The sequence below is a fragment of the Anser cygnoides genome, chromosome 12 (assembly GCF_040182565.1).
Source record: "Anser cygnoides isolate HZ-2024a breed goose chromosome 12, Taihu_goose_T2T_genome, whole genome shotgun sequence".
NCBI lineage: Eukaryota > Metazoa > Chordata > Aves > Anseriformes > Anatidae > Anser > Anser cygnoides.
The window spans coordinates 7,961,390-7,988,678 of NC_089884.1; the positions used below are offsets into that span (position 1 = coordinate 7,961,390).

The 27,289-nt window shown below is 35.6% G+C and overlaps 1 protein-coding gene across 4 annotated transcripts in view; it reads right to left on the reverse strand.

Annotated features, from left to right (window-relative positions):
• CDH8 (cadherin 8) overlaps positions 1 to 27,289 on the reverse strand; it is a 148,884-nt gene that overhangs the window by 6,298 nt on the left and 115,297 nt on the right. For 2 of the 4 annotated variants that reach the window (XM_048068932.2, XM_048068931.2), the window contains 2 exons: positions 23,147 to 23,264; positions 14,888 to 15,012 (listed from right to left, as the gene is read on the reverse strand). In XM_048068932.2, the coding sequence (XP_047924889.1) occupies positions 14,888 to 14,918 (31 nt within the window). In that variant the 5' untranslated portion in view covers positions 14,919 to 15,012; positions 23,147 to 23,264. Of the gene's footprint in view, positions 1 to 14,887; positions 15,013 to 23,146; positions 23,265 to 27,289 lie in introns of those variants that run through there. The other 2 variants (XM_048068930.2, XM_048068929.2) reach the window with 1 other exon arrangement.

The following is a 27,289-nucleotide window of genomic DNA, read 5'->3' on the forward strand; positions in this document are numbered from 1 at the left end:
CTGAAAAGTCCTTGGCCTGGTGTAAGCACTGCTCTGCAACAATTAAAACGTCAGCATGTTACCAGCACTCTTCTCATCCTAATCCAAAACATAGCACCCTACCAGCTACTAGGAGGAAAATTAACTCTGTCCTAACTGAAACTAGGACAGTTATGTAAGAACATGGGAGAATTGTCTCGTACAAAATAAAACAGAAGGCTTGTTTTCTCATTCAGTGACTACTGAATTTAACTTCAAATAGGCCTCTTTTGGAGTTCAGGGTCTTTGATTCTGCAGTCTTCCTGTATCCCTTCCATGGTGGAATCAACAACCAATAACGCTTATGCAACCTAGAGACGTTCTTACTAAAACTTATATTGCAGGTTATGCAATGGTTTGAGAGTTTTTCATAGCACCTAGAATACATAATAAAGATCTACGTGTAAATCAACTACTTTGTAAAGCAGTATGCATATGAGAATTTCAGAATTCCCTTGCCAAACAAAAAGGTTTGTTTATTTATTTATTTATTTATTTATTTATTCTTCAGGAATCCACAGTTTCTATCTATTCAAGCTAGAAACAGTCACATCAAAACTGATAGCACCTTGGAGCTAAATCGATAAGTCCAGTCCTTCCTTGTGCCCTTTTTAGAATTAAAGGAAATGTATGTGTTTACTAAAGATAAATTTCAGGTACGAGGCTCTTAAGAATTCTGACAACTCAGATAGAACCAACCTCCTCGATGATAACCAATTATATCTGCCACTATAATGCAGTGGAAAAGGCAAGTATATTTCAAGCCAACAATTAGCACACCTTTAGAATTAAGCAAAAACTACACTCCTTCCTGCTGGTAGAATGTATCAGAGATTTAAAACATACATATGCAAATTAAACCACTCCCCACTCCCAGTGTCATAATTGCTTTCTAGCTGTCATGCAAGGAACGTTACATTATATTACATTAGAAAAATAATTTTGTTGCTAGGTTTTGCTGAATACTGGTGTGGATAGCTTTTACCAAAATAAGTGATTATCAAACCTATTGTAAAAGGTGCATTTTTTTTAAAGTAGTAGCATTCTTTTCCTGCTCAACACCCCCTTTTTCAAATACTGAAAAAAATAAATTTATCTGCCCATTTGACTTTCTCCTGCAAAATTAAAAATATCTCAGCATCCTTAATTCTTTTACTTTAACCTTTGAAAAGATGAAAAAGAAAAAAATGGGTGAGGTTCAATTTCCATCTCTCTCTGTGCAAGAAGTCCCACTTAGAATATTGCTACATCTGTAGTCATTTATTCAGGACTCCAGAGACTTTTACAGTTATTTTACACAGTGACTTCTCATATTCTAGAAATCCATACTAATACAGCCTGTTCCATTTAGCCTGGTACAGCCCTTATCTGTCCCAGCTGGAGGACAGGATTGATATGCAGAGCTCCAGCATCTCTGCCCTTTACAGATACACAGAAGATGTATGGCACCTGGATTAGGGAGAAATGAAAACCAGAATCTGCTCATGTTGGTGTCGGCTTCACTTTCTGACCCACTCACTGCTATTCTGCCTGGTTCAGAAAACTCTAATAAGCCCGAATCAGAGAGTAAAAGAAAGCAAAAAATGAAGAGTAGTATAACAGACACAGAGAAGAAGGCAGACAAAAACAAGAGGAAGGAAGTGGGATGGAGAAAATAAGGTGCCTATTTCTGCCAGTGAGTGAGGCTATCACGTGTGTAAGAAACTATCCAGTACCCGTAGTGGTTATCAATTCCAGTTCAGAAGAAATAAGATAAAAATAAGCAAAAGATGATCAAGATATTTGGGACATTTATCTGAATTATTTAATTGTAAAAGAAGTTATAATGGCTGAACAGTTAGTATCACGTAAGAAGAGGTGCAAGACAAGAAGAGAGAGAATAAACTTTTCCTTTTTTTAAACAGAGATTTGTTTTGTTAACAACTGCTGTGCTAGACAAAAGTTGCATTTGTTGTGCCCAGGCAGGAAACTGGCAATAAGATATAGCCAATAGGAAATGTAAAATAAATAAATAAAGATATCCCTTGGTGTCACCGGAGATGTGACCCTTGAATGGAGAACAATGACTCTCCAATTGGCTTTTTAGTCGATTCCTAGAGCTTGCAAATAAATCCTAGCAGCTGATTAGCAATAAACTCAATTTATCTGATTTGCTTTCTCCTCTCTGAGGACATTCTCCTTACCCATAGCTGACAAAACAGCAGGAATCTCCTCCAGGAATAACCTCCAGCACTGCTGCATGAATTAACTTGGCAGCAGGTGCTCAGCAGGAGAGGGGACAATCACTTTCCACTCATCTTTCCAATTAACCTGCTGATCCTTCATTACAGCGCTGTTCAGGTTACTTATTTATTCATGTTACTTTTAGCAAAACAAGGAAAATTACACATGGGCAAAAAAACCCAACCCTCTCTGTTAATAGAACTCTGAGGTAACCTGCTACAGGCAGAGAGACACTAAGTCTTTACCTCCACTCAGTGAGGTATATTCAGAAGGTCCTTTGACATTCTCAGTATCAACTTGTCCAGAGAAGGGCGACCAAGCTGGTGAGGGGTCTGGAGAACAAGTCTTACGAGGAGCGGCTGAGGGAGCTGGGCTTGTTCAGCCTGGAGAAGAGGAGGCTCAGGGGCGACCTCATCGCTCTCTACAGTTACCTGAAAGGAGGCTGTAGAGAGGTGGGGGTTGGTCTGTTCTCCTACGTGCCTGGTGACAGGACGAGGGGGAATGGGCTAAAGTTGCGACAGGGGAGTTTTAGGTTGGATGTTAGGAAGTACTTCTTTACCGAAAGGGTTATTAAGCATTGGAACGGGCTGCCCAGGGAGGTGGTGGAGTCACCATCCCTGGAGGTCTTTAAAAGACGTTTAGATGTAGAGCTTAGGGATATGGTTTAGTGGAGTACTTAGTGTTAGGTTGGAGGTTGGACTCGATGATCTTGAGGTCTCTTCCAACCTAGAAAAATCTGTGAATCTGTGAACATGAGCTTCCTTAATTCTGTACCCTTTTACGAGGAAAAGGATTGAAGAACTTCATCAAAATGCCAGAGTCCTATTAAATTCCACAGGAGCTATATTCTGTTGTGCAAGCTTAAGGAATAGTGCAAGTTAAGTGATCTTAATAATTGCCTTAACTCCTCACAATTTTTTTCATCAGTGTGAAGTCAGAATACACAGCTCCAGGAATACATAACTACATTTTGGACCCACAGCTCATTTTTACCATTTTTTAAACATAAATCCAAATCAATTATGTACATCTGTAGCTAACTCTCAGTTTCATAAATTTACAATTGATACAAAAGAGATGATCAGGACACCACAATATAAGTGGATCACACTGTAAGATATCTATGTTAAAGCATCATTCTGGTATAATAATAATTCATTCAACTAATTCACATTGGTCCCCACAAAATAAAGGAAACAACGTCTGATTTTTCTTTTTTTTTGTATTTTGTATTTTGAAGTTTTTTGTTGTTTTCTGAATGGCTAAATCATTTTCCATCATATGTAACAAAGAAACATTTAGAAACATTCAGAGTTGATCCTTATCAGGGAATATTTTTTCCAAAAAGAAGGAAGTTAAAAACTAATGAGTAACTAGAGAACAAAACTGTCAGACACTGTTATTTAACCGAGTTCTTACTGGCAGTACTGTAGCAAAGTAACTAACAGCAACTTACAGCTTTCGCCAAATCTTGATTTAAAGCTAGTTCAATGAATGCATTTTATTTTTCTTGTGAGTCCATTTCTACTAGTTCTGTCTACAAGCAGATTTGTATAACAACCATGACATAGACTGTTGTGGGAATATCTCCCTCACAGCTGAAACAAAGAATGAGTGTGGTAGGTCTTCCTGAGATACCCAGTGTGATTTCTAGGCAGAAGTAGTTTGAATAAGCATAACTGAGGGCATGCTTAAAACTGTGCCAAGTGCTTCTTGCAGATTCTCCACTGTTCTCAAAACCCCTGAACTCTTTTGAGGTTCTTGGATGAAAGATTTTGAGAGAATGTAAATGTAATGATTTTAATCCAAAGCAACTTTTCTATTTGTTGGGAATGAGTGATATCAATGCTTTAACGTCATTGACATCAAGACAGATGTGAAATCAACAAGCACGAGTTGACTTCATCTTCCACTTTTGTACAAGACATGCATGTTGCAATTTTAAGTCAGACAATAAAATGATAGAACAAAAGTAAAAAAAAATAGAAGCAGTCAGTTTATATCCAAGTGTCATTTTCTTTGCACACACTATTGCAATTCTTTAATTCCCTGATGAGCTCTTTAATATTCTGAGATCAGTGGAGTAACCTGCGGTGCAACCTTCACCTACATAGCTATTTTTCTTTCTTTTTTTTTTTCCTCTCTCTTTTATAATTTTCTCAGAAAAATCAAATCATTAACGGTATTAAGGACTTTGTGGTAGAAATCTGTGCTGGATACGTCACATGAAGAAGGAAAGTTTTAATTGGAAACTTTACAGCTGGAAATTCTAGAACCACAGAGAAGTATGTTTCTTTATGTTTATTAGAGTTATCTTTGAAATTATTTTCTGAAATAATTAGCTTAAGGGGAGTTCGTGTGCATTTTTTAGTTTAAAACCAGATTTTCTGTAATATAGACAGTCCTTTGGCACAAGTAAAAGAGCAGCAAGAACATCCTTACTGCGATACTTCCTGCTAATTTTAAAAAGGCCCTAGAAGAGGTTACCCAAAGAAGCTGTGGATGCCCCATCCCTGGAGGTGTTCAAGGCCAGGCTGGATGGGGCCCTGGACAACCTGGTCTGGTGGGAGGTGTCCCTGCCCTTGGCAGGGAGTTGGAACTATGTGATCTTCAAGGATCCTTCGAACCCAAACCACTTCTATGGCTACAGGTTCTATGATTCTAAGTTTGCTTGTTAAAAGTTTGCCAGTCTTTAGCAGGTGAAGAAAAAACTATTTGTTCATTAGCATAATGATTTTGTTTCATGATTAAACTCAGCATTTTCAACATTGATGTACATATACACCAAATACATTTTTTATGAAAACTTATGGATACATATTAACATACATACATATGTATATACATTTCATGTGTCATTTTACACATGTTCATGAGTATCTTCCTTGAGGAGAGAGTATCTCAAAATTAAAAAAAAAAAAATCCCATTGAACAGCAGTGTACAAAGAAGATGGTCCTTTGCCTAATTTTTATAGTGAATGCGTAAATGTTTTGTTCAAGTAGAAGGCTTATAAAATAAGCTGAAAATAAAAAGATGCTGTTTTTAAAGTATATTCTGACTTATATTAACCAAATCATACGGACACTGAAACATTCACAGGCATTTCAAACTGACTTGCTTTTCATGAATGTCAAAAATCTGTGATGTCTTAAAAAAAGTAGATTGATGACTGCTATCATGTTTGATAGCAGACATCAGGTTCAAAAGAAAAAAGTTTTTGTGCTATAAAATTTCAGCTGACTGATCAAAGTGTCTCTGCTGCACCATACTGAGATATAATGGCAATTTACAAAACATGCCTATGACACACTATCAAACACCTTAATGAATTTTTGTGTTTCTAGAAATCTAGAGTTTCTGGAATCATTTAAAACACCAATAAGAACACAGGAAAAAACTATTTCATGAGAGAAAATATATTGACGAGGTGAAGAATTGGAAAATGTAGTATATACTATATTATATAGTATCTTTTTTTTTTTTTTTTTACTTTACCAATTGGCCTAAATAATAACAGCTTATTCGTCCAGAATGGAACTGCTGAATCTACCAGTGAATAAAGTAACTAAGCACATTTCCAGGGCATGTATTCCTCTGCTGATATAAAAAGTGCTGCTGAGAATTTTGAATTATGAACAAAATATTTCATCATGTAGAATACCTCACTCATGTTGAAATTACTTGAAGGGGGAATAATCACATTACTTTGATGCAGAACTTGCAGTAAATAAATTCTTGATATAATTAATAATAACAATAAAATAAACCACCAAAACCCAGGCAAATAGAAGCAAAGTGATGGAATCGGCATTTCCTCCTACCTTTTTCCTTTGAAAAATGTGAACTTTAGATAATAGTCTGCATAATTTTTAGTTCTATTCCTTTGGAAAAGTCTGAACTTTAGATAATTGTCTCTTAAGTATTCTAAAACTTTCCTTTGACCTTTAGTCCAGCAGAGCTATAATCATACCTAGCTATATGGTCACTTGCCGTCTAGCAGCAACTATTGCATTTTGTACTTTGTTTTTTTTTAACCCACTGAAGGAAGGATAGGAAATCCCTGCTAATGAAATAATGATGTTGAAGCATGTGTTGTCTGAAATAATACTAATTTTACTATTAACAGGGCAGAAAAATAATCAGGACATAATACCTCTCTCTCTTGTTAATATACAAGGCAATTTACTAACGGCAAGTCAAAAAAGGAAACCTTGGGCTCTGGGTCTGTTTAAGCTATACAATCACCACTGTTCTCACTGAATGGCACCCTACTTCCATGATTTTAATCTCACCTACTCTGATTTTTTGCCCATTTATCTCCTCCAAGTTCCCTGATGCCAGTTGTGATTGACACTTCCATAATCTGAAGCAAATTCAGACCGCTGAAGATGCAAGAGATGCTAAAACAGCACTGGCTTTTGCCTCTCATTTTTCTCGTCTGTATTCAACAAGCCAGCCACAAACTTGTTTACTAATAATCACATTGCTTTGACATGCTTTACTTTATTCGGATCACATCACTACATGGCATGTGCATTGAATGTTACATCTGTAAAGTATAAGAATTAATGCAGGTTGCCAAGCTCTAGTTTAGAAAGAGAGATGAAATGTCTGTCAAATGTGCTTAGCATTAAAAATTCATTATTAACACAGAAATTTGCATAGACTGATGGATCATTTTTGAAATCTACATATTCTAGTTAATTCTATTATCTTGTTATTTTAACCAAAAAGTTTCAGAATGTAATACTGTGTATTGTAATGCTTTGATAGAATAAAGGCAATATTTTGCATTTAAACCAAGAACTGTCCATTATTTTTTTACCAGATTCCAGCAAGATACTTTGAAGACAAATAAGAAAGCCAAAGTATACCTAGGATTTGCCATCTGTATTTCTCTTTAGGGATGGATAATTAATTCTTATTTTTTCCATGACTGCATACTTACAAGTGCAGTCAAGGAGGTGAAACTAAGTAAAGACAGGTATGTAAGCCCCTTCGGTCACAGAGATTTACAGTTTTACACATTACATTGATTCAGAAATCTATTGTGTGTAAAGCTAAATCTCAAGCATATTCAATGAAATTTATACCACTTCTGTTAGCTGATGGAATAGTTCCAAGAACTCCATCCTATGTTCTTTACCTTCCTCACATGTCCTTCAATTCTCACTTCAGTGACTTACTTCCTGGATCTGGAAAAGTTCAGGGTCTTCATGAAAATTAAGACAATCATAGATGTTTGAATTGAATCTTGCTTTCTGTAATTTAAACTATGAAAACAATAGTACAAAGTATAAAACTTCAGTAGGAACATCTCTGGTTTTAAAATGTGATGTGTTTTTGGCATTTAAGCGAGTTTCACACTAAGCAAATTAACATCCACTTCCCCATGCCAAAATGATTATTTTTGCTGTCCAGATGCTATGGAACATGCACATGCACACCACAAGAATTTAGACTAATTCAATGGTAGATAATATAACAGTCCTTTAATTCTGAATCTGGATTCAGATCTATCAAACTAAAGCTGTGCTACAACAGTTAGTGTGCTAAATTCAGGGCATACCAGTGTATTTCCATTATGCTCTTTTTAAAAAAAATGTTATTACTACATTTTTTTGTTTTAAATAATGTTCACTTTAAAATACAGTGACAGAAAGCAACAACCAGACTATTACAAGGAAAAAAAAATCACTCACACACAAAAAAACAACCAGCATTTATTGAAATGCTGTCTATTTGTACTGGTGTAATAAAGGTCTTGTCAGCACCTCCATTACAAAATGCCAACTTTCAGGGGTTTATAAGTCTGACATAACAACTTGCTACGAAAATTTAGAATGTGCAATCTCTGCCAAAGAGTACTGAAAGTTAAATACAACCTGCATTGGCTGAGGCACTTTTAAGTCAGAAAATAAATTTTAAAAAAATTACTTAACATTTTCTTGAACTGGTGTGACTTAACAACAACAAAAAAGTGGCTTTGATTTTAAAAAGTGCCAGCCCCTGCAGCTCCTACATACACAGAACTCCCTTTAACTCCACTGAGAAAAATTTATGTGAGAGGACTGAACGAAATGCTATAATACATTTTTGTAAATGTCATCAAGAGTTATATTAGCTTTTTGTAATTTGAAAGACTGAAATGCTATGGTAGAAGATTGCCCCTGGGCACACAGGCAGTCTGATAATGACTTTTTGAAGATGTTCTCATATGCAGATTACATATAACAATTTGTTATCGTCAGAACATTAATGGCAGTAATTTATACCCCTGTCTTACATCCAAAATATACACAGTGTCTTATTATGTGCGCACCTCTCAATGAGGATGTCTCCTATGGTGAAGACTAATGGTCAGTTGAAATGCTGGACACAGCAAAATATCTCTAGAGAAGGAATTTCAGTAAGCGAAAAAAAAAAAAAAAGATTTTCCTGTTTGTAGAGTGCAATATAAAAGTTTCAAACAAAACATTCCAGATACTCTCGGGAACATTTCTGCAAACCCTATACCTTCTGTACACTGTAAGCACGATGTACAGGAAACTTGACACAGCCAGAAAACTCCAAGCTAGCATGTACAATCAGATTATTGATGTCTACAGGAACATATATGCATATGCCTTTAAATTTTAAGACCTGTGCATACTGCGAGCCCCTAACTTTGCATACATGCTATATACATCATGACACTAAGCATAACTAGGAAAGGAGCCATTAAAAGATGTCAACATTTGAGTTCTGTCTCACAGCTGTAGAATTACGTCAAAGTCAATGCTTATATTAATAAATACCATAGATTTACAAGCTAATTTATAGCATCAGTTCATAAGATGTTCTAGAATTTTCACACAACCACAGAATATTCAAGCAGGGCCACCTAGACCACATCCAGACAGCTTTTGAATATCTCCAGGGATGGAGATTCTGCACATAGTAAAGCGTTTGTCAGTCACAATTCAAATCCGTGAGCAACAAAACAGAAAACATCTTATTCATTAGTTCTCTTCACATGACGCTGAGGAATTATAAGGAACAAATAGGTAATGAACCTCTACGCAAAGAGAACAACTTGCATATCACAGTGAAATTGTTTCCTGTTGTCTTCTAATTCATGATAAGAATCTGTCAAAGTACAAATGAAGTGTGTAGGCAAGAGCTGCAATAAAAAATATGAAGCAGTGTCAAGTAACAGCATTGCCAGAAACTAGGCAAAGGAGAATACATCTTAATATACAAAAAACAAACAAACAAACACAAACCTATGAGCTTAAAGGAAAACTTAAGCAGTGCAAAAGAAGAGCAGAAAAAAAAAAAAAAAAGATACTTTGTTTGAAAAACAGAACAAAACATACATGTTTGAAAAGGAAAAAAAATCAAGCAAAAACAAATTCAGTATAGAAGAAGCTAGGTTCTTTATACAAAGCTTTGAAGCAAGTGGATCTGCTAGACAGACTGCCCTAGAACTCTACAAAGTTTTTAGCAAATACATCCATGGTCCAGTGTGTTAGCAGAAGACAAGCACAAAACAAGAGAAATATGTTAAAGGAGATTATTTTTCTCATTCAAAAATAGAAAATGGTAGCACAGAGACAGAAGCTGTGGGATAGATAAAGATGGTATAAAAAGAGACATCTGGTGTAGAATCAACTGCCTTCCTCCATATTTAGTATTCCAGGTCCTTAGGCAGGTCTCCGTTTCATTTCTTGAGCTATAGAATCACGTCTACACGTTTTGCAACTGGGAGTTTCAGAAAAATCAAAAGAGACAGTGTAATGCACTCTTGAAAATCTCATTCCTTACTGATCTGTAGGGAGCTGCTAACAGGTACCATTAACGTCATGTTAGTATCAGATGAACATTTTAAAAGAATGTCTGCAAGGAATGCATGGCATAAATGACAGACAGTGATCAAAAGACTTGTCCAAAATCATACAGGAAACCTGTTACCAAACTATACAGAACTATTCTGACCTCCAGAACAATTTCTTAACCAAAAAACATCACTCCGGTAGATTGCGCTTAGATCAAAGGGGCTCAATCTGTATTGGGTGAACACTATATAATTTATAGAACGGTCATATATAATGGATTAAAGTGCTATAGAAGGTGACATGGCAGAGTTCAGCAAGGTTCGGGAGTGACAAGCTCAAAAAGGCTACATTAAATATTTTTAAAAATTTCTTATGATTTCCTATAACCTAGATTTTAGCTTTTATTTAGATTAGACTGAATGAAAGTTTCCTAACTTTCAAAATCAGAAAAGTTTCCTAACAAACAAAATCAGAGTTCTGCGTGTTTTTATGAAAGCAAGACGAAAATTGTCATTCATTACATTCAAAAAACAAACAAACAAAAAAAAAAAAACAAAGGGGAAAAAAATTAGTGTTCAGGTTCAAGACAGGCCTACAATCTATAGAATACAAGCAGAGTACTGTTATCAACATTCAGTGATTATTGCCAATACTACTTTTAAGTTTTATGATCACAATACCTAACTCCATTCAAAATTCCACACGTAATGCTTTATTTCTGAGTGATCTCTTTTCATAGAATCAGATGTATGAAAAAAATACTTTATTGTAACAATTACTCCCCTGGAATGCGCATAGCCATTAGCCTAGCAGAAGTTAAGTTTACTTACTTGAGCGCACAATTACAGCTTAGGTCAATCTGAAGTGACCTTACTTTTCTATCTTAATATGGGCGGGCAGCTATCACTGCTCAGCTGCTTCACAGTAGACTACACACCCAGCCATGTTACCTTCCAAGGACCCCACTAGCTCTTCCTCTCCAGCACCATCAAGCAGACATCTGGTCCTTTTCTTGAAGTTCTTCTATTTATCTCTCCCCAGTAAGCTGCCTTATTATTTCACTTCAAACAGGGGCCCATCTTCACTCCTTCTATAATCAGCACTGATTACCAAGTATGCATATCCTATCATTTTAGCTACCCTCTCTCCCTAAACCAGAGGGGTCAACTTCTTGTTTCATTTATTTCCCGTATTTGGCTCAGAATGTAAGATCTCTGCATTCAGGAATATCATGTACTTTACCTCTTTTCTAGCCCCTAAATGGATTGCCTTCTAGGCATATTTATTATATAAACATTAAATACTAATAATTACATAAATACGTGACTAATTACTGGATGCTTGCCAAATAGAATACATCCTAATTAGACAGAATTAAATGAAGACCAACAATGTGACTCATTTTACAACAAGGCCACCCATGCAAATTACAAAATCACAAGTTGATGGGAAAATATCATAAGTGGTATCAAAAGAGAAAACACACACACAAAACCACACCAGAATAAAGGGTGTTTTGTCTCCCTTATTTGTTAAAGCTTGGTACGTGAAGCACTGGTCAAAATTATTAAAAAATGGCTATGTCACTGCTATACTTGCTCTTACCAAAGAAAAACAGCCCTTTCTTGAAAGGAGTGAGGAGGAAATGAAGGGGTATGGAATAAATGTAATCACATCAGACAGCTTCAGGAGAATGCGTAGACATACAGTCCATGTAATAAGCAATGTAATGGTCTCCTCCTATGAAGAATGACTGATTCCGATAATAATTAATTTCTTCCTGTACGCCACTTGTGTAATTGGTTCAAAACAGGATGCAAACTGGAACATGGTCCTTGTCCTTTTCATTCACATTACAAAGCTTTTCAGTAGTCTGTTTAGACAAGCTTTTTGGCTAAGTGTGAAAAATGAATACCTTCCATCTTAATGGAGGAACCATGTCCAAATAGTCTGTATACTTTATATTTACTGTATGGTGGATTTATTATAACCCAGATTAATAAAATGAAAATTTTACTAATTAGAAGAAAATTTTAACAGCTAATATGTGATGATTTCTGCTTTTTTTTCTTTCTATTTCCTTTTCTTTCTTTTTCCATTTTTAGCCTCTTTAGATTCTCACTCTAGTGGAAGAGTGGGTGGTTTTTTAATCTTTACTGCAACTGAAACTTTAAAATGGGACTACTAGCTAGTTTCTCATTAAATGACAAAAGAAAAGTACAACTAAAACCAATAATTAATAAATTGTAATTTCCCCTCAACAGCATGTATTAGAGCATGATAAAGCAAAGCATTCCATAACAAGAGCAACCAATAAATTTACAAGGCACAAAACAAGGAAGAATATGGTTTTGTGCCATAATTACCAATTAGCTACTTAGAGAGAAAATGCATATATTCAAAATAAAACAGAACCTAACAGTGAGCTGAAAGCAACTTGTTAAGATACTAAGGTAATATTGTTAAGGTAATACAGTAATATATTGAGATGGTGACAGGACAGAGGCCCCAGCAGAAACTTCAGCTCTGGGACATCATTCCTCCTACTCAGTGAATTAAACCTGCTCTCAAGCAATAAAACATAGGCAGTGCATTGCCCATGAACACTTCCACCTCAGGAGTTGTTCTATGCAGAAAACGTGAAGGATCCACTAAGAAACCAGAAGTTCTACTTTGACAGAGATCTCTTAATATGTTTTCAGAAGATAGACGATTAAAAACGTGGAAACTTATCTCCAAATATCCTATATGCAGTTAGTTATAAAACAAACAAAAAGACAGAGAAACTGAAAAAAAAACATACAAAGAAACGTATGGCGTGGAGCAGTGGAGGGGATTACTCCTGCATAGTCTGAGTTGTAAGCGATGCAGTACACTTCAGAGATTTTAAATATCTTCTTCAACAGATCCTGTGATCTTTTTTGTGAGAAAAATATTTCTGTTTTATAAGCACCTTACATTCCCAATGCAAACTGTCAGCTGAAGAAATACTACATCATTCAGAGAACCTAGTAAGCGTAGCAAACATGACAAACGATAGTGATGAACCGTTATGCAGACTTCTCCTCTCACTCCCACTTGTTAAAGACCTACGCTTTCATGAAAGCTGATCCGCCCATCTAGGACAACAACTTGGTTAATTCACCTAACATTAAAGCAAAATGTATGTTAGAACTTTATTTTAATGTGATTATATAGTACTAAACTTTCTAATCTGCATATATAATCATAGCATTTTAAAACACAACTTGTGAGATGTAAGGAGCACGTGTCTGCTGTCCATATGCTACCTTACAGATCAGAAGTGGAGAAGACATTGGAAATAGTCTGTCCAAACAGATATTACAACAGTAAAAAGTCTGGAACTTCTTTTCCAACTTCCATATGTATAAATTTTGTTTCTATTTTGTTTGTTTAAGAAAAACAAATAAATATAACACTTGTAATAAAACAATGAATAGGGAAGCATAAGAGAAGAGAAAGGAGAAAGTAACTGAATTTCCATTTTCCTATGCAAAAATGTTTCATGAAACAGATGTGTTTTTGCTGCCATATTTGACTACAAATCAGTGATTTTAAAACTAGACACAGATAAGAGAGGATGCAAATACTACTATGAAATACATTTGAAGTCCTATAATGTAACTATCATGGTTGCTGTTACATTTCAAGGAGTTATGTTTTTAGGGAGCCCTTGATAAGTAAAGGGCTATTTAAGCAATGTTTAACAGGGAAGACCAATTCCAGAAGGATTGTAACTGTGGATCTTGCTGTTGTCCTGTTAACAAATAGCATGGAAGTTTTGTACTCAGTAGGAACCACACCTTTCTTTTTGCTAAGCAGTGCTGTTTTGAGACATTGAATTATTATTATTTTCTTCACTATGTTGCTGAAATTAACTCATACTGAGGATTCAATTTGTTCTTATCTCTATTGTTTCTTTCATCCACGTTCCACATCATCATTACTGAAGGAAATTTATTTTCGTGCGAATTTGCTGACCAAAATCTTTTCCTCTTCTCTTTTGTTTTCATAATCTTTTATCCTGTACTTACTCTTCTAAAGTAATGTCAGTGTTGCTCACCTTCCTTTACTTTTATTATGAAATTAAATAAATAAACTGGAAAAAGATAGGTATGTTACGCTGTCTGGGCATGATAAAACTCCTACGGCAGGAAGATTCACAGCTGTCCAATCCATCTCCTCATCATGAGTAAGCACTATCATACATATGGTACACAACACTGACCTCAGATCTTTTTCACTCAGATTGCATCTGGTTCTTAATTAGTTTGATTTATAAAATGACACATAATTGATGCCTTGGCAACATTATTTGTGCTAGCTGCACAAATAATAAATTAAGAATAAGTGAAGTAAAAGTCTCTTCGGTCATGTATGCATGATAGTATGCTGTATATATACAGTATTTTCCTGGTTTTCCTCACTCACATTTTGTGTTGTTTTGGACTGGGTCATATTTACATAAATGTCCTGAAATATCTATGTAATTCTGATTGATTCACATGATATAAAATGCTTTTTCTGCAAAGGTATGATGCTGTGGAAATTACTCTTATTTTCCACTCTGTATGTACAACTCTTCTGTAGTTGTATAAAGGTTTACATTTGTGAGGGTTGGAAAGAAGTTGTCATCACAGAGCTAAACTAAAACAGCGCTGAAAAGTTAAACAGCATTAGGAACAGAACTGCTCCCAGAGAAACACTTTACCAGCAGCAAAACTGTAAAAAGTACAGACGTGCTGGGGAACACAGAAGAGCTGTGAAGAAGAGCCTAGAGATGCCTAAAATTGGACAATTGGCTTACCAGATGGCCCCCTCCTTGCTGCTTCATTCATCAGGTTGGCCTGTCCAGTCGAATGAAGACTTGATGGATCACTTCTGGCTTAGGGCGGAGGAGAGAGGGAATCTGTCTTTCTGGAGCCCTGCATCCTGAATACAGGAGAGGAGTGAATAAGGTTTCAGATGGACAGAATAGACAGAATGGTCAAAGTGTGGAGGAGCTTGGTAGCTGAGGTTAGCCTTTGAAGAGCTGATTCTATTTTTCTGACATTCACTTTCAGCTAGAGCAGCTAAAGGCACCAAGAAGAATTCATCTTGTTTTTTAGCTTATCGAAGTGGTGAAAAGCACATAACCATTGTAAGAAGATGTAAATCATCCAGATAAGACTAAAAAGTATGTTTGCAGAGGAACTGCACTTAGTCTTCACCTGTTCTGTGGTTCTAATTAGAAGGGAGTCCAGAAAGAGCAGTGATCTGCATGCAAGAAGAAAGATGGGAAAGACAGCAGAAGCAGGTGTCAGTGAAGAAAGTGGCACAAAAAGGATTGGAGTGGAGAAATGCTGGTTTCCCATCCACACAAATGGAATCTTCACTTCAGAAAATAAAATCACATCCTTCTATGCCAGAGAAGTTGTTTCAAATAGCACTCAATTGATATTCAACATCAAGGAAAAACAGAACAGGGAACAACGGAACATAGTCAATAGCGATGATAGTAAAGAAAGAAGGGGAAAAGGAAGCAGAAAGCTATTAGGTATGAAAGATATATGCTGAGAATATTTTCAATGACGTTCTCAGACTAGATGGGACTAACACTACTGTACCATGGGAAGCGTAACCTTACTAGGACTGCAAAACGGTATAGTAGAAAGGAGCTGAATATATTACTTCAACAGCAATGTGAAATCGTACAATGGAAATGAAAATACATTCAGTGCCTGGCAAGTGAGAACTTCTGAGCACTACTGGAATGTATTGGGGTCCCTTGGTGATATTATAATTAACTTGAAATTCTACCAGTCTTCTAGAATTTGAGAACAGTCTAAAGATTTATAGTACTGATATCCACCTGGCATTGCTTATCACTTTATGACTAGCAGAAAGGGTTCATCTTTGTGAGTCTTCAGAAACCATCTATTACTTCACAGGATGACATTACATCTCAGAATTCTGTCAGATATGTAAATAAGAACATTGGTTACTTTTCCTATAAAGAATGATCTAAAATATTTCTGATCCAAAGCACTTTCAATCTGGTAAATTGTCTATGGAATAAGGATGAAGAAAGCTAAGTTTAGTAAATATAGAACTGCATCTCCTCTGTTAGAAAAACAAATTATTTCAGGGACTCAAAATTTATGACCTCAGGCAAACACACTCCCTAGGAAAAGCATTTGTACTAGCTGAATACCACTTTTTGGATGTTGATGGATTGTAAACTAGAATCTGTCCTTCCCTTTTTCGGGCCAGGATCTTTCTGCCTGCCTGCTCCAATAGTGGAGAAGCTAAGCAGCAGAGTGTTTCTCTTACCACCACACAGCTGGACTGTAATTCTTACTTGCTTTCCATTCCAGCACATAGACCAAGAAACACTTGAGACATTATTCTTAGAACTGGGCTTGGACCCAGCAGTGTAATCTAACTTGTAGATAATACATAGAATGTAGTAGTTCAGGGCTATAAAAAGCATTTTGACTTTTAACTGAGAAAGGTAATTATGTATCCAAAATATAGGAGTTTTCTGAAATACAATTTCACACCAAAGTACTCTGAAGCAACAGAACTAAAATGTTCCGTGGGACTGAACGGTTCATTATTAACTATACCGTTCTTAGAATAATAATAACTTGAGATTGTTCTGTTATCCTCAGTTTCTATAAATGTTGAACTTTGCTATTTAAACAGCTCCAGTTTTAACGCCATGCTGGAAAGGGAAGGGAAGGGAAGGGAAGGGAAGGGAAGGGAAGGGAAGGGAAGGGAAGGGAAGGGAAGGGAAGGGAAGGGAAGGGAAGGGAAGGGAAGGGAAGGGAAGGGAAGGGAAGGGAAGGGAAGGGAAGGGAAGGGAAGGGAAGGGAAGGGAAGGGAAGGGAAGGGAAGGGAAGGGAAGGGAAGGGAAGGGAAGGGAAGGGAAGGGAAGGGAAGGGAAGGGAAGGGAAGGGAAGGGAAGGGAAGGGAAGGGAAGGGAAGGGAAGGGAAGGGAAGGGAAGGGGGAAGGGAAGGGAAGGAAAGGGAAGGGAAGGGAAGGGAAGGGAAGGGAAGGAAAGGAAAGGAAAGGAAAGGAAAGGAAAGGAAAGGAAAGGAAAGGAAAGGAAAGGAAAGGAAAGGAAAGGAAAGGAAAGGAAAGGAAAGGAAAGGAAAGGAAAGGAAAGGAAAGGAAAGGAAAGGAAAGGAAAGGAAAGATTGATAGCATGTTATTTATAATACTTTTTTTTTTTTTTTTTTTTTTTGCATTATGAGCACTCCTGGAAAAACATGACCTGTGTCTGTGGATGGCAGATTGGCACAGAAATCCCAGCTTATAGGGCAGTTTGTGTTTGTTGTTTTTTAATACATAGGTATAATTTATTTTTAACTCCACTACTTTCACAATGAATGCATAATGCTATGCAAGCATTCCCTGTGACTTGGGACATATTAGAATTGTGCTTTGAAAGTCCAATTATTGATGTATAAAAATATGGTGATGATAATTACAGACATTAGAAATGTATAAGCATGTGCTTTCCCTGGAGAATTGCTATCATGAAACACCCTCTGGCATGGATGGCAGCTGGGCCACAAAGTTTCCCAAGGCTCTTGAAAAATTGCATTAAACTGCAAAGAAGAGGATTTACAGCTCCTACCCAAGGGACCATATGGGTGCTGTTATTCTAGATGTTCATTGTACATCCATCAAGAAACGATGGGTTTAATGATGTCCTTGCTAAGGCAATTTGTACTTGAGGTCAGTGGGTTAACTTTGAAATTGGGCAACGTGGAAGGAGGGCAATGAAATAGCGGTGCCACCTCTTAGCTCTCTGAGGTATATATTTGGAAAGAAAAGTCAATCAAAACCACAGAAGGCGCTTTAGCTGGCAGCTGAGACAATGGCAGAGAGACTTATCAAGAAATGCAAAAGGAAACTGATTCAGGGAAAGAAACTCATTTTAGCATGAGTCTCTTGTGGGAACAAAAGACTCGCCCTCAAGGTATGCATTTGACAGATGCTGCTAAAAATATTTTCAGGAAAAAGATGTGGAAAAAAAATAGGTTTTATTATATTAAAAGCACAATGAAATGGAAATACTTTCAAAAATAAAGTAGTTCTGATCAGTTGCTTTTATTTTCTTATCTAGGACATCAAAAAGAGAGGTTGCACGTATTTTCTTCTCTGGCGATTTCTAAATAGTTTAGAAATATGTCTTTATTAATGGTGAGGCAGTGATGAGAACTAGCAAATTTTGAATAAGATGTGAATAGTATCCAAAGGCATGCAAGCCAGTTAGTGATTGAAGTGATTATAATACCAGGCTATTTCCTTTTAAGTGAATGACATATTGCCTACTACTTTCAAGGCAGCACAGATCAAGTGACAGATTAAACTTGCTAGATTGAAAGAACAAAAGAAATGGGCATTTAAACATGAATATTCTTGGAGCTGTTACAGGTATCATAAGTATAATAGAGTATTCATGGCTAAGCATAAATATTAAGTTTGATACAGAGAACCAACAGAACTGTTCATCACTGAAGTACATATAATGTTTCAATTGAAAAAAAAAAAAAACCACCACCAACAACAAAAGAAACTCTTTCCCCCTTTCTGTTGCACTCACGATAATCAGGCCCAAAATCGGAGCTCAAATCTCCAGAAAGACATTGAATATTTTGGGGAGAGGGCAGGCTGATTACTTATAAGGCTATTGGACATCTGCAGGAATACAAATGTGTGTCATTAGGTTGGTTCTCCTAACCCTAAGGACAAGGTCTACCCATGTTCCAAGCAACCCTGTGATTGCTGCTCCTAAATGAGCCCTGGTTAGAGGTATGTAATACCACATTTACACAGTAGTGATGCACCATTACTTCTGCCAGAATAGCTGTTGCATCAAAGGCATTGTAGAACATTTTATTCAGGGTTTATTCCATTAGGAAACAGAATTTGGCATGAGAAAAATGGAAATGCAATGGAAACATCTTTTGGGAAAAACCTGAAGTCACTTTATGGCAAAGATGTATTTGCTAGTTTTTGAAAGTAAAAATTGCATTGGCAGCATATCAAAATGTTTACATCTGTGAAAATGCTTTTAGCAAAAAATTCTGTTCTCACTTGAATAAACTAAGGAAACCATACGAACAGTAGGAATTGGATGCTGACAACAGGTATTGCTGTGAGCGTATTGTTTGGCATGCAGGAGACGATCAATGTACTGGCATCAGATTTTAGGTAATGCTTTGCGAAGCCCACTCACCTGAAAAAACAGTCAATAAATGCTAATTCCATTTCCAGAGGTCTCATTTCAATTTACTGATGCCATGACAGTACAAAATACTTAACAGTCATCTAAGCTCCTGTCAGTGTTTTGTTATTCGTTGTGCTCCTACAGCTTTTTGCGTGAGTTAATTACATTCAGCTAAGGATTCAACAACACATTGCTAGAATGTATCAACATCTGTCTAAACATCAGATATTTTCATCCTAAGTTTTAGGTTCTTGCTGGTTTGAAGTTTGTCAGGAGCACTACACAAAACATTTATTATCATTTTTCCCATTTCTGCTTCTCTCCAGAAACCCAGCACAGAGACGTGAAAAGTAAGCGATCAGGCAGTCTGTCTGAGTTTGTGCAGTCAAGGCTTTGATATGGCAGAGACTCACAGATTTAGTCACCTGGATCAACAGAGAAAACATTACGTGATTTCTCCTGTTGCATTAACTTCTTACATTTTTACCACAATTTAATTATTTCTCTTGTGAAGGGATAAAAGTTTATGCATCTGGTAGGCCAAATGCGTTCCTTGCATAACAATTTGAGACAGTAGGATTGTTTTGCTTCAGATTACCAGTAGTTGCCCATTTAGCCAAGGCACAAAACCTAAGAAAAACTACTCTGTAGCAGACATTTGAGCTGGAAAAAGAACAGGAGGAACTGACCAGCAGATATGAGAAACAAAGATTGCTGAGAGATGATCTGCAGACATTTGATGAGATGTATGATGACAGTTAAACTTACATTTTTACATTACTTACATCAGAAAGACACTACAGCCTCTACAGTTATTTTAGGACATCCTGTCTACACAGAAGAGATTGTAAATATGCAAGTTTAACAGCACAAAGAAAGAAAGAAAGGATACTGGTATATCCATTAAAGGAACAGATTCTGCTGTGATCACAGGATAATTTCTACAGAACATAATTTAATCTTTGGGAAGTGGCTTTTGTTTTTGTTTTCTGGTTTCTGATGAAGACACACCATTGTGTCACCCAGTTAAACAGATTTGGCAATAACAAAGTAGTCTATCAGAATATTTGTAGTATAATTGGGAGCACAGTTAATTAATGAAGTATCTTGTGAACTTGCCTTAGGGCAATCTGGAAAGTATTAACGATAGAATTAGCTCATAGGCAACAGAGTACATGAGTTAATGATTAAGCTTATGTCCCATATAGCAAGATAAAATTCCAAAATACGTGCATCTTAGTATGAGGGAAGGAAACAGAGCATTGCAGCCTTCTTCCCCCAGCAGATGCCAAACTGCATTGTTTGCATGCTAGTGCCAACAGATCAAATAATGTCATTATTTTGTGAAGTACAGAAGTAATTGCCAAATGCCACAATCCTATCCAAAGCACAAACTAAGAATCCAAAAGGATAATATTAATTCAGAAAATCTCTTGAGGGGTGCTTTTTGTTACCTCTGCTCTTGAGAGAATTTTGAGAAAGGCAAGATATGAAAAATAATTTAAATAACTTTTAAAAATCACTAATGCTGGCAAATAAAAGATTGGGTTTCTGTGTTATGTTTCCTGAGATAATGGAATCTATTTGTAAGATCCATAAGAGGATAGCATTTCTTCTGCAGCCATCATGGCAATCTTTGCTGCCTTGAATTATTCCACGGGGCCAGGAACATGAAAGGAAGTCAAGGCTGTGATGTCACAGTCAGGAAGACATCAAGGATTTTGACCACCAGGGTGAGAAAATGTTTTTCAGTTCCAAGTCTAAGTGGTTTGTGCACTGATCTAATCCTCAGAAACACATTTCTCCAGAAATGAGAGCAGGTTTTGTTATAGGCATTTTCTTACATTAACAAACCATAGCAAACTGGCTTTTGGACAGTCCAAACACGCATTAGTACAACAAAGGAGAATTTAGTTTGATCAGTTCTGTTGGTTTTTTTTAGGAACAATGGAGGTAGTTAGTTCAACACAAATAATCATTCATGCTTATCTGGCAGATATACAGAAGCCAAAGTCATGGTCAAGTTCAGTGTTTAAGTGGCAGAACTAAAGATTTAGTAAAGATTTATGATGTTTAAATGACATAAAACTTCACCCCAACCAAATTATACCCTGATTTGGCTTTGACAGGAATATTTGCTTCTTGTGGGAGTTCATGTTCTAGCATCAGCCATGGACTGCATCCCTTGCTGAGCGACGTTGATAGAAAATGATACGTATAGTGGAAATTTTATCCTTGCATGCTGAAGGATTAAATCAGAAAAGTCTTTTCAAGTGCACTTTTGCTTCCAGGAGATTTCAGTTGGTTGTTTTAAAAGGATTTACACACATTTAACCAATTAAAATGCACAAAAATTTACCCGCGTAAAACTAAGTATGGCAATGTAATAAAATTGGACTAAAATTTTACACAGAAAGGTTCCTCGTACCCACTCAGGTCAGGAGACACTTTGCCATTGGCTGTGACTAGAAGTAAGAGTGGGTCTTACATGGGTAACAGATTGGAAGGACAAGGCTAATTAGTGATGTGAGCTAAGTATTTAAACATGAAGAGAAATGCTAAGACCTTTGTTTATTTTGTCATGCTGTGCAGACCAAACCACCTAACATTCAGGATGCTTAATTCAATTTACACTACTGATGATTATGAAATGGATTTTGAAGAGCTTTTTTTAAATCCTCTCCAGTAAGTGCAGAAAACATAGATGGACTTATTTTGTACATGAAAGTACAAGTATAAGTAGAGACAAACTTGGTGAATGCTGGAAGAGAAAACATCTAATGAAAAGAAAAAATCAGTATATATTTAAACAGATTTAAGAACTTAGGCTTTTATAGTATCATATAACAAAATGGTGCCATCATTCTTCTTCGTTGGAACAGCTAGAATAATAAAAAATGAAAACATTTTCTTTTTGTTTGACATTTCCTAGATTACTCTTACATTCATGCACATACACTGCTCACATACACATCTTCCTATTAGTAATACAGATTTCCTTCATTATCATCTCAAATAAGAGAAATAAGAGACTGAACTTAACTAAAATTCTTGACAAGGTGATGTTTAATTTAAAAAACAACAACAAAAAATGAGATGAAAAAACTTTGCCAAATATTCAAATAAGTACAAATACATATAGCACCATTTGCAATTTTTCCCAGCTCTTTCTCACATGACCTTCAAGCATATGTGTGCCAAAAAAAGTATCAGTCTAAATCTATTGCTTAACAATATTAAATGGGCATTTTTTTCCATCATGCATGAAATTCAACTTCTGTAGTACTATAAAATGATATGATGCCCTTCCAGAAGTGCTGTGAAGTATAGTGATACAACATGCCCTTCTGGGCTTTGCTGACCTAGCAGATTCCTCTTTCTAGTAAAAGTGCTTGCCTGAAATACTCTGGAACCTTTATACAGACAACGAACGGGCTTAAAAGGTGATCCTTTGGGGATTTAACAGATACTTAATTTTATGCTTCCATCTATATCCAGTCAATGTAAGACCAATATTATTTATCAACATAGTTTCAGATTTTCATCTTACAGTGTATCGCTGGAATTTCAACTTAACAGCAATATAACATGCTGCAAATCCATCCTTTAAATTTTTATTTAAGGCAGTGAGCTGTCTTCTGGATCTAAATCCAGCATTCATTTCACTTTCTTATCTGCTGTAAAGATACTGGCAATAGCTTAAGAGATTTAATTAAGGTACCATTAAACAGATTATCTATATTTTAATTGCCCAAGGGACAAGCTGTTAAAGTAACTGGAAGTCAACAAGGCAATTCCAACCAAATTAATTGAGGTACACAGTACATATATTTTATATTTACCTTCATTTTTCTTGATGGTGAAATTTGGATTGTTGACCATTTCAGGAAGAAGACTATATAGGAAGTAATGCCCATTTTTGGGATCATCTTTGTCAACAGCACTGACAATCTGAATTACCTGTAACAGCAAAGGGTCTCATTATATATTCACGCTCCTGTTAAACATACATATTGTAAATAACATTCCATTCTATAGAACACATTCTCACTTCTCTATGTGCCAGAGTAAAAGTGCAAATTTAAAAGCTTGCAAGGCTATTAAAGATGTTAGATTGAAAATCTGGGAAATGGTGACTATGGATCTAGCCCATCTAAACTGTTTCCAGAAAGAGGAGGCAGAGTGTAAGGAAAGATGGGTATATAAGACAGGCCAGTAAAAACTGCTGCAATCTAGGAAAGTAATAAATCATTATTCAGCAGTAAAGAAGAGGAAGAATGTGATTCAGAAATACTTAAGATGCTTACAGTAGTCTTTCATTATACAGCAATGCTACTTACTGGACCAATATGTATAATATATCTTTAATCCTTTCTCTTTTCCTCAGATGTGAAAATCTATAAAATGAATAATTTAATTCAAATATACATATATAATTCTGTACGTGGAGTTGTGAAAAAAAAAAAAAAGCTTTTTTTCTCCTTAGTTTTAATAAAGCCTCAGTTATTCCTGTATTAGGAACACAGGTTTGTTTTGAAAAATAGTTATTAAAAAGTGAATCACAAAATAATGCAGGGCACTAAAGTTAGGATACAAGATTGGGTAGGCTAAATTAATTTCAAATTAGGAAAAAGTATAAATTTCATTTTTAAATATTATAATAAAAATAGAAAAAAAGATCTGATTCTGTCCAAATTCATCCACTTTTGAACTTTAAAATTTCATTAACAAAATGTTAATAACTAATATTTTATCTTGGTTTTATGGCAAGGGAAAGGACTATCAATATGTATATTACATATACGATAGCACTCTATCACATTCTGTGTTCTTCAAGACTCAAAGAACAAAATCTTGCTAGATAATGACAAGTACTAGCATCAAAACTTAAATATTTCAAATTATGTATATAAAAATATTTGAGTGGATTTTGATATAGGCATATATAATTTGTAGGAAATCCTAGGAAGAAATTTGAGACAATTAATTCCTTGCCCAATCATATATTCTGGGCAGGGAAGATTTATCACCAAGAATCTATTGAAAAAGTTTCTGATGGTTCAAATAAGATATAAATAGATTATTATTTTTGATAACTGTATCTACCAAGATGGAAACCTTGATTACCATGATTCAAATGCATGTATTAGAAGAAATGGGAGAAAAAGAAGGCCTAACATAGATTTTTCTTAAAGAAGTAGGTCTCCAATTTAATACGTCTCCAATGTAGCTGCATAACGGAGAGCTACACAGAATGAAAAAGATGTAAACAGGTGAAAAACTATAAGCAGACATCATCTGTCCCACTGCAGAGATGAACCCACTTACAGATGTGGAACATTTTCAGCTTGCTCTTTGCAGAGGCATAACAAAACTAAACTAAAGGGAAACTACCCATCTGCGTCTGGTCCAGGGCTGGACTAGGTACTACAAATTCTGCATCTTAGGTAAGAGCAATTTAGAACGGAATTCCAGACAAGTATATTTGGCACATAGGTTTTATGTTTGTTTTGTTTTTCAAACACTGCTACAATGTAGTAACAATAGGGAAAAAGGAAAATGAAACAGCAAAGACTGGAGGATCAACTGCACTTAATAGGTGCTGTTTTTCCAATGATTATGCAATTTAATCTCTACTGGCTATGTAACTGTTAATTCTTTTCAGCCTTATGTAGGAGAGTTGACTGTAAAAATTCACTTCACTTTCCCCAGGATTTCAGTCAACATACCTGTAAGTTGGAAGCCAACAGCATTAGTGATATGGGTTTTCAGCACACAAAAATTTTTTAAAATACACTTAGAATATAATCTAAATCGAAAATTTTCAAGAAACAGAAACTGACCATATTCTTTGTTATTTTTTCTTTTTTGTTGTTCTTTTTTTTTTTTGTTCAGTAACAACAGATATGTCTTAATGTCCTATAGAATTCTTTCTAATATTTCATTTCTTTCCATCCATTTCCCTCATTGTTTACCAAATCATTCTTTCTCTGAAAATGCACATAAAATTATATGCAAAAGACAGGCTTAGTGAAATACTACAGTTGTTGTGTTATATGCACACATCAAAGAATTAAGAGTTAGTGTTTCTATAGCAACCTTATTTCTTTGTGTTTGCATTAAAATAAGCTCTTAAAAAAAGAAAGAAAGAAAAAAGAAAGAAAGAAAGAAAGAAAGAAAGAAAAGAAAGAAAGAAAGAAAGAAAGAAAGAAAGAAAGAAAGAAAAAGAAAGAAAAGAAAGAAAGAAAGAAGGAAAGAAAGAAGGAAAGAAAGAAAAAAAAGCATAACATATATAGTGATAGAAAGCTGCTGTATCTTTTACTCTACAGGGGTGAGAAAAGTCCACTAATTCTCATTACCACATTTTAGTATGCTGAGGAACATGATTTATTGGTCAGTGTTGTGTGATAGTGTAATGGAAGATTATTTATCTTGATTTGTTGTACATAATGTGGTAGAGGAACTTCTAGGGCTGTCCTGCCATCCCTATCACTACAGATTTCTTTTTTTTTTTTTTCTGTCCTAGTAAAAAATGCAGAAGAAAGGTGTTCCATATAATGAAACTGGTCTATAATAATAATAAGTAAAATGAAAACTGATTTTTGAACTGCTTATCTGTAAGCACTAGAGTGAAAGTTAATATCCCTTCAGCTGTTAAATCTTGAAATTTTTGAAATTATTCCAAATAAAATTTCAACTTTGATGTTGTATTAAAAATTCATGTATATATTTGATTCTGTACATATACTTACTGGGAACATAGTAAATGAGCATATTTTGCTTAACAAGCAACTCTGGATTGAAATTAATACTTAAATGATCCCCTAGGACAACTCAGCATTATAGTCTGCAAATTTTTATTACATTTCTACAAAGCCACGTATGCCTGAAATAATATGTATAAAGATTACCAGTATAATCATAATGAATGATGTAGAAGGATAAATAGAAAAACAAACTTATTATCAATGTGACTACACATTCTGTACATGTGACTTTAATATATGGTACTGTGTAGAAGTCTTTCCCTGTGATGCAACTTGTTGGCCTGAAGTAGAATGGTTCCTTATAATTACTAAGCTCTTCCCTACTCTTCTCAAAACTGTTCTGCCTACTCTGAAAAAACTTCTGTAGTTACACTGCTGCTCATGGTTATCTCTTAATTACTTTGTATATTCGTAACACTATGAGCAGTAGACTCATTATGGTACAATTTTTACTTTGCCTTTTCACCTAGAGCCAGCCATTTACTGCTAGATCCTTCATGTTGCCCTTTGCATGAATTTTGCCTCTTCAGGGAGACAAAGATCTATCTGAAGATTTCTAACATCAGAAAAAGCCAATCCATGCTATTAGGGTAACTAAACAGAATAGAAATAAATGGTGAGAGACTCAGGGAAAATTGCATTCGGTTTTATGTTGTTTTAGTTTACACACAGGGGTAAGCACTGGCACATCACTGTCTATGCTATCTAAGTGTTTGAAAATTCTGTAGCTTTGTTTTGAGCAAACAGCACTTTACTGGAGAAAACTGGGTCTGGACCTGGGAACAATGTGGGAGGAACTTTTCTTTATGCAGCAATACAGATGTTCTATTCTAGGAGTAGGGGAAAACAATGTTCTGGCTTTAGCTTTATGTAAATGGATGAGCTGGTTCACTGTTAGATTAGAAGTACTGCAACAGTATGTTCAAATCAGTTTTTTCTCCTGAAACTGACAAAGAAACACTTATAGCAACTTTCCTTTATGTGTAAAAATGTGCACATGAATATGTGTATGGACAAACATTTCCTCTTTTCCTCCCTTTCCTCTCCTACTAGCTGTACTACTGTTAGAGGTAGGTTAAAACAAAGAAAGTGCATCTGGCAACGTTATACATCAACAGTTTTTAATACATTCTGTCACATCACTAGCAGCTGCACTTGCCACTCGCAATTATATCAGAACCCAAAATAGAACACTTAGAAACTGAACGGGAATAGAAG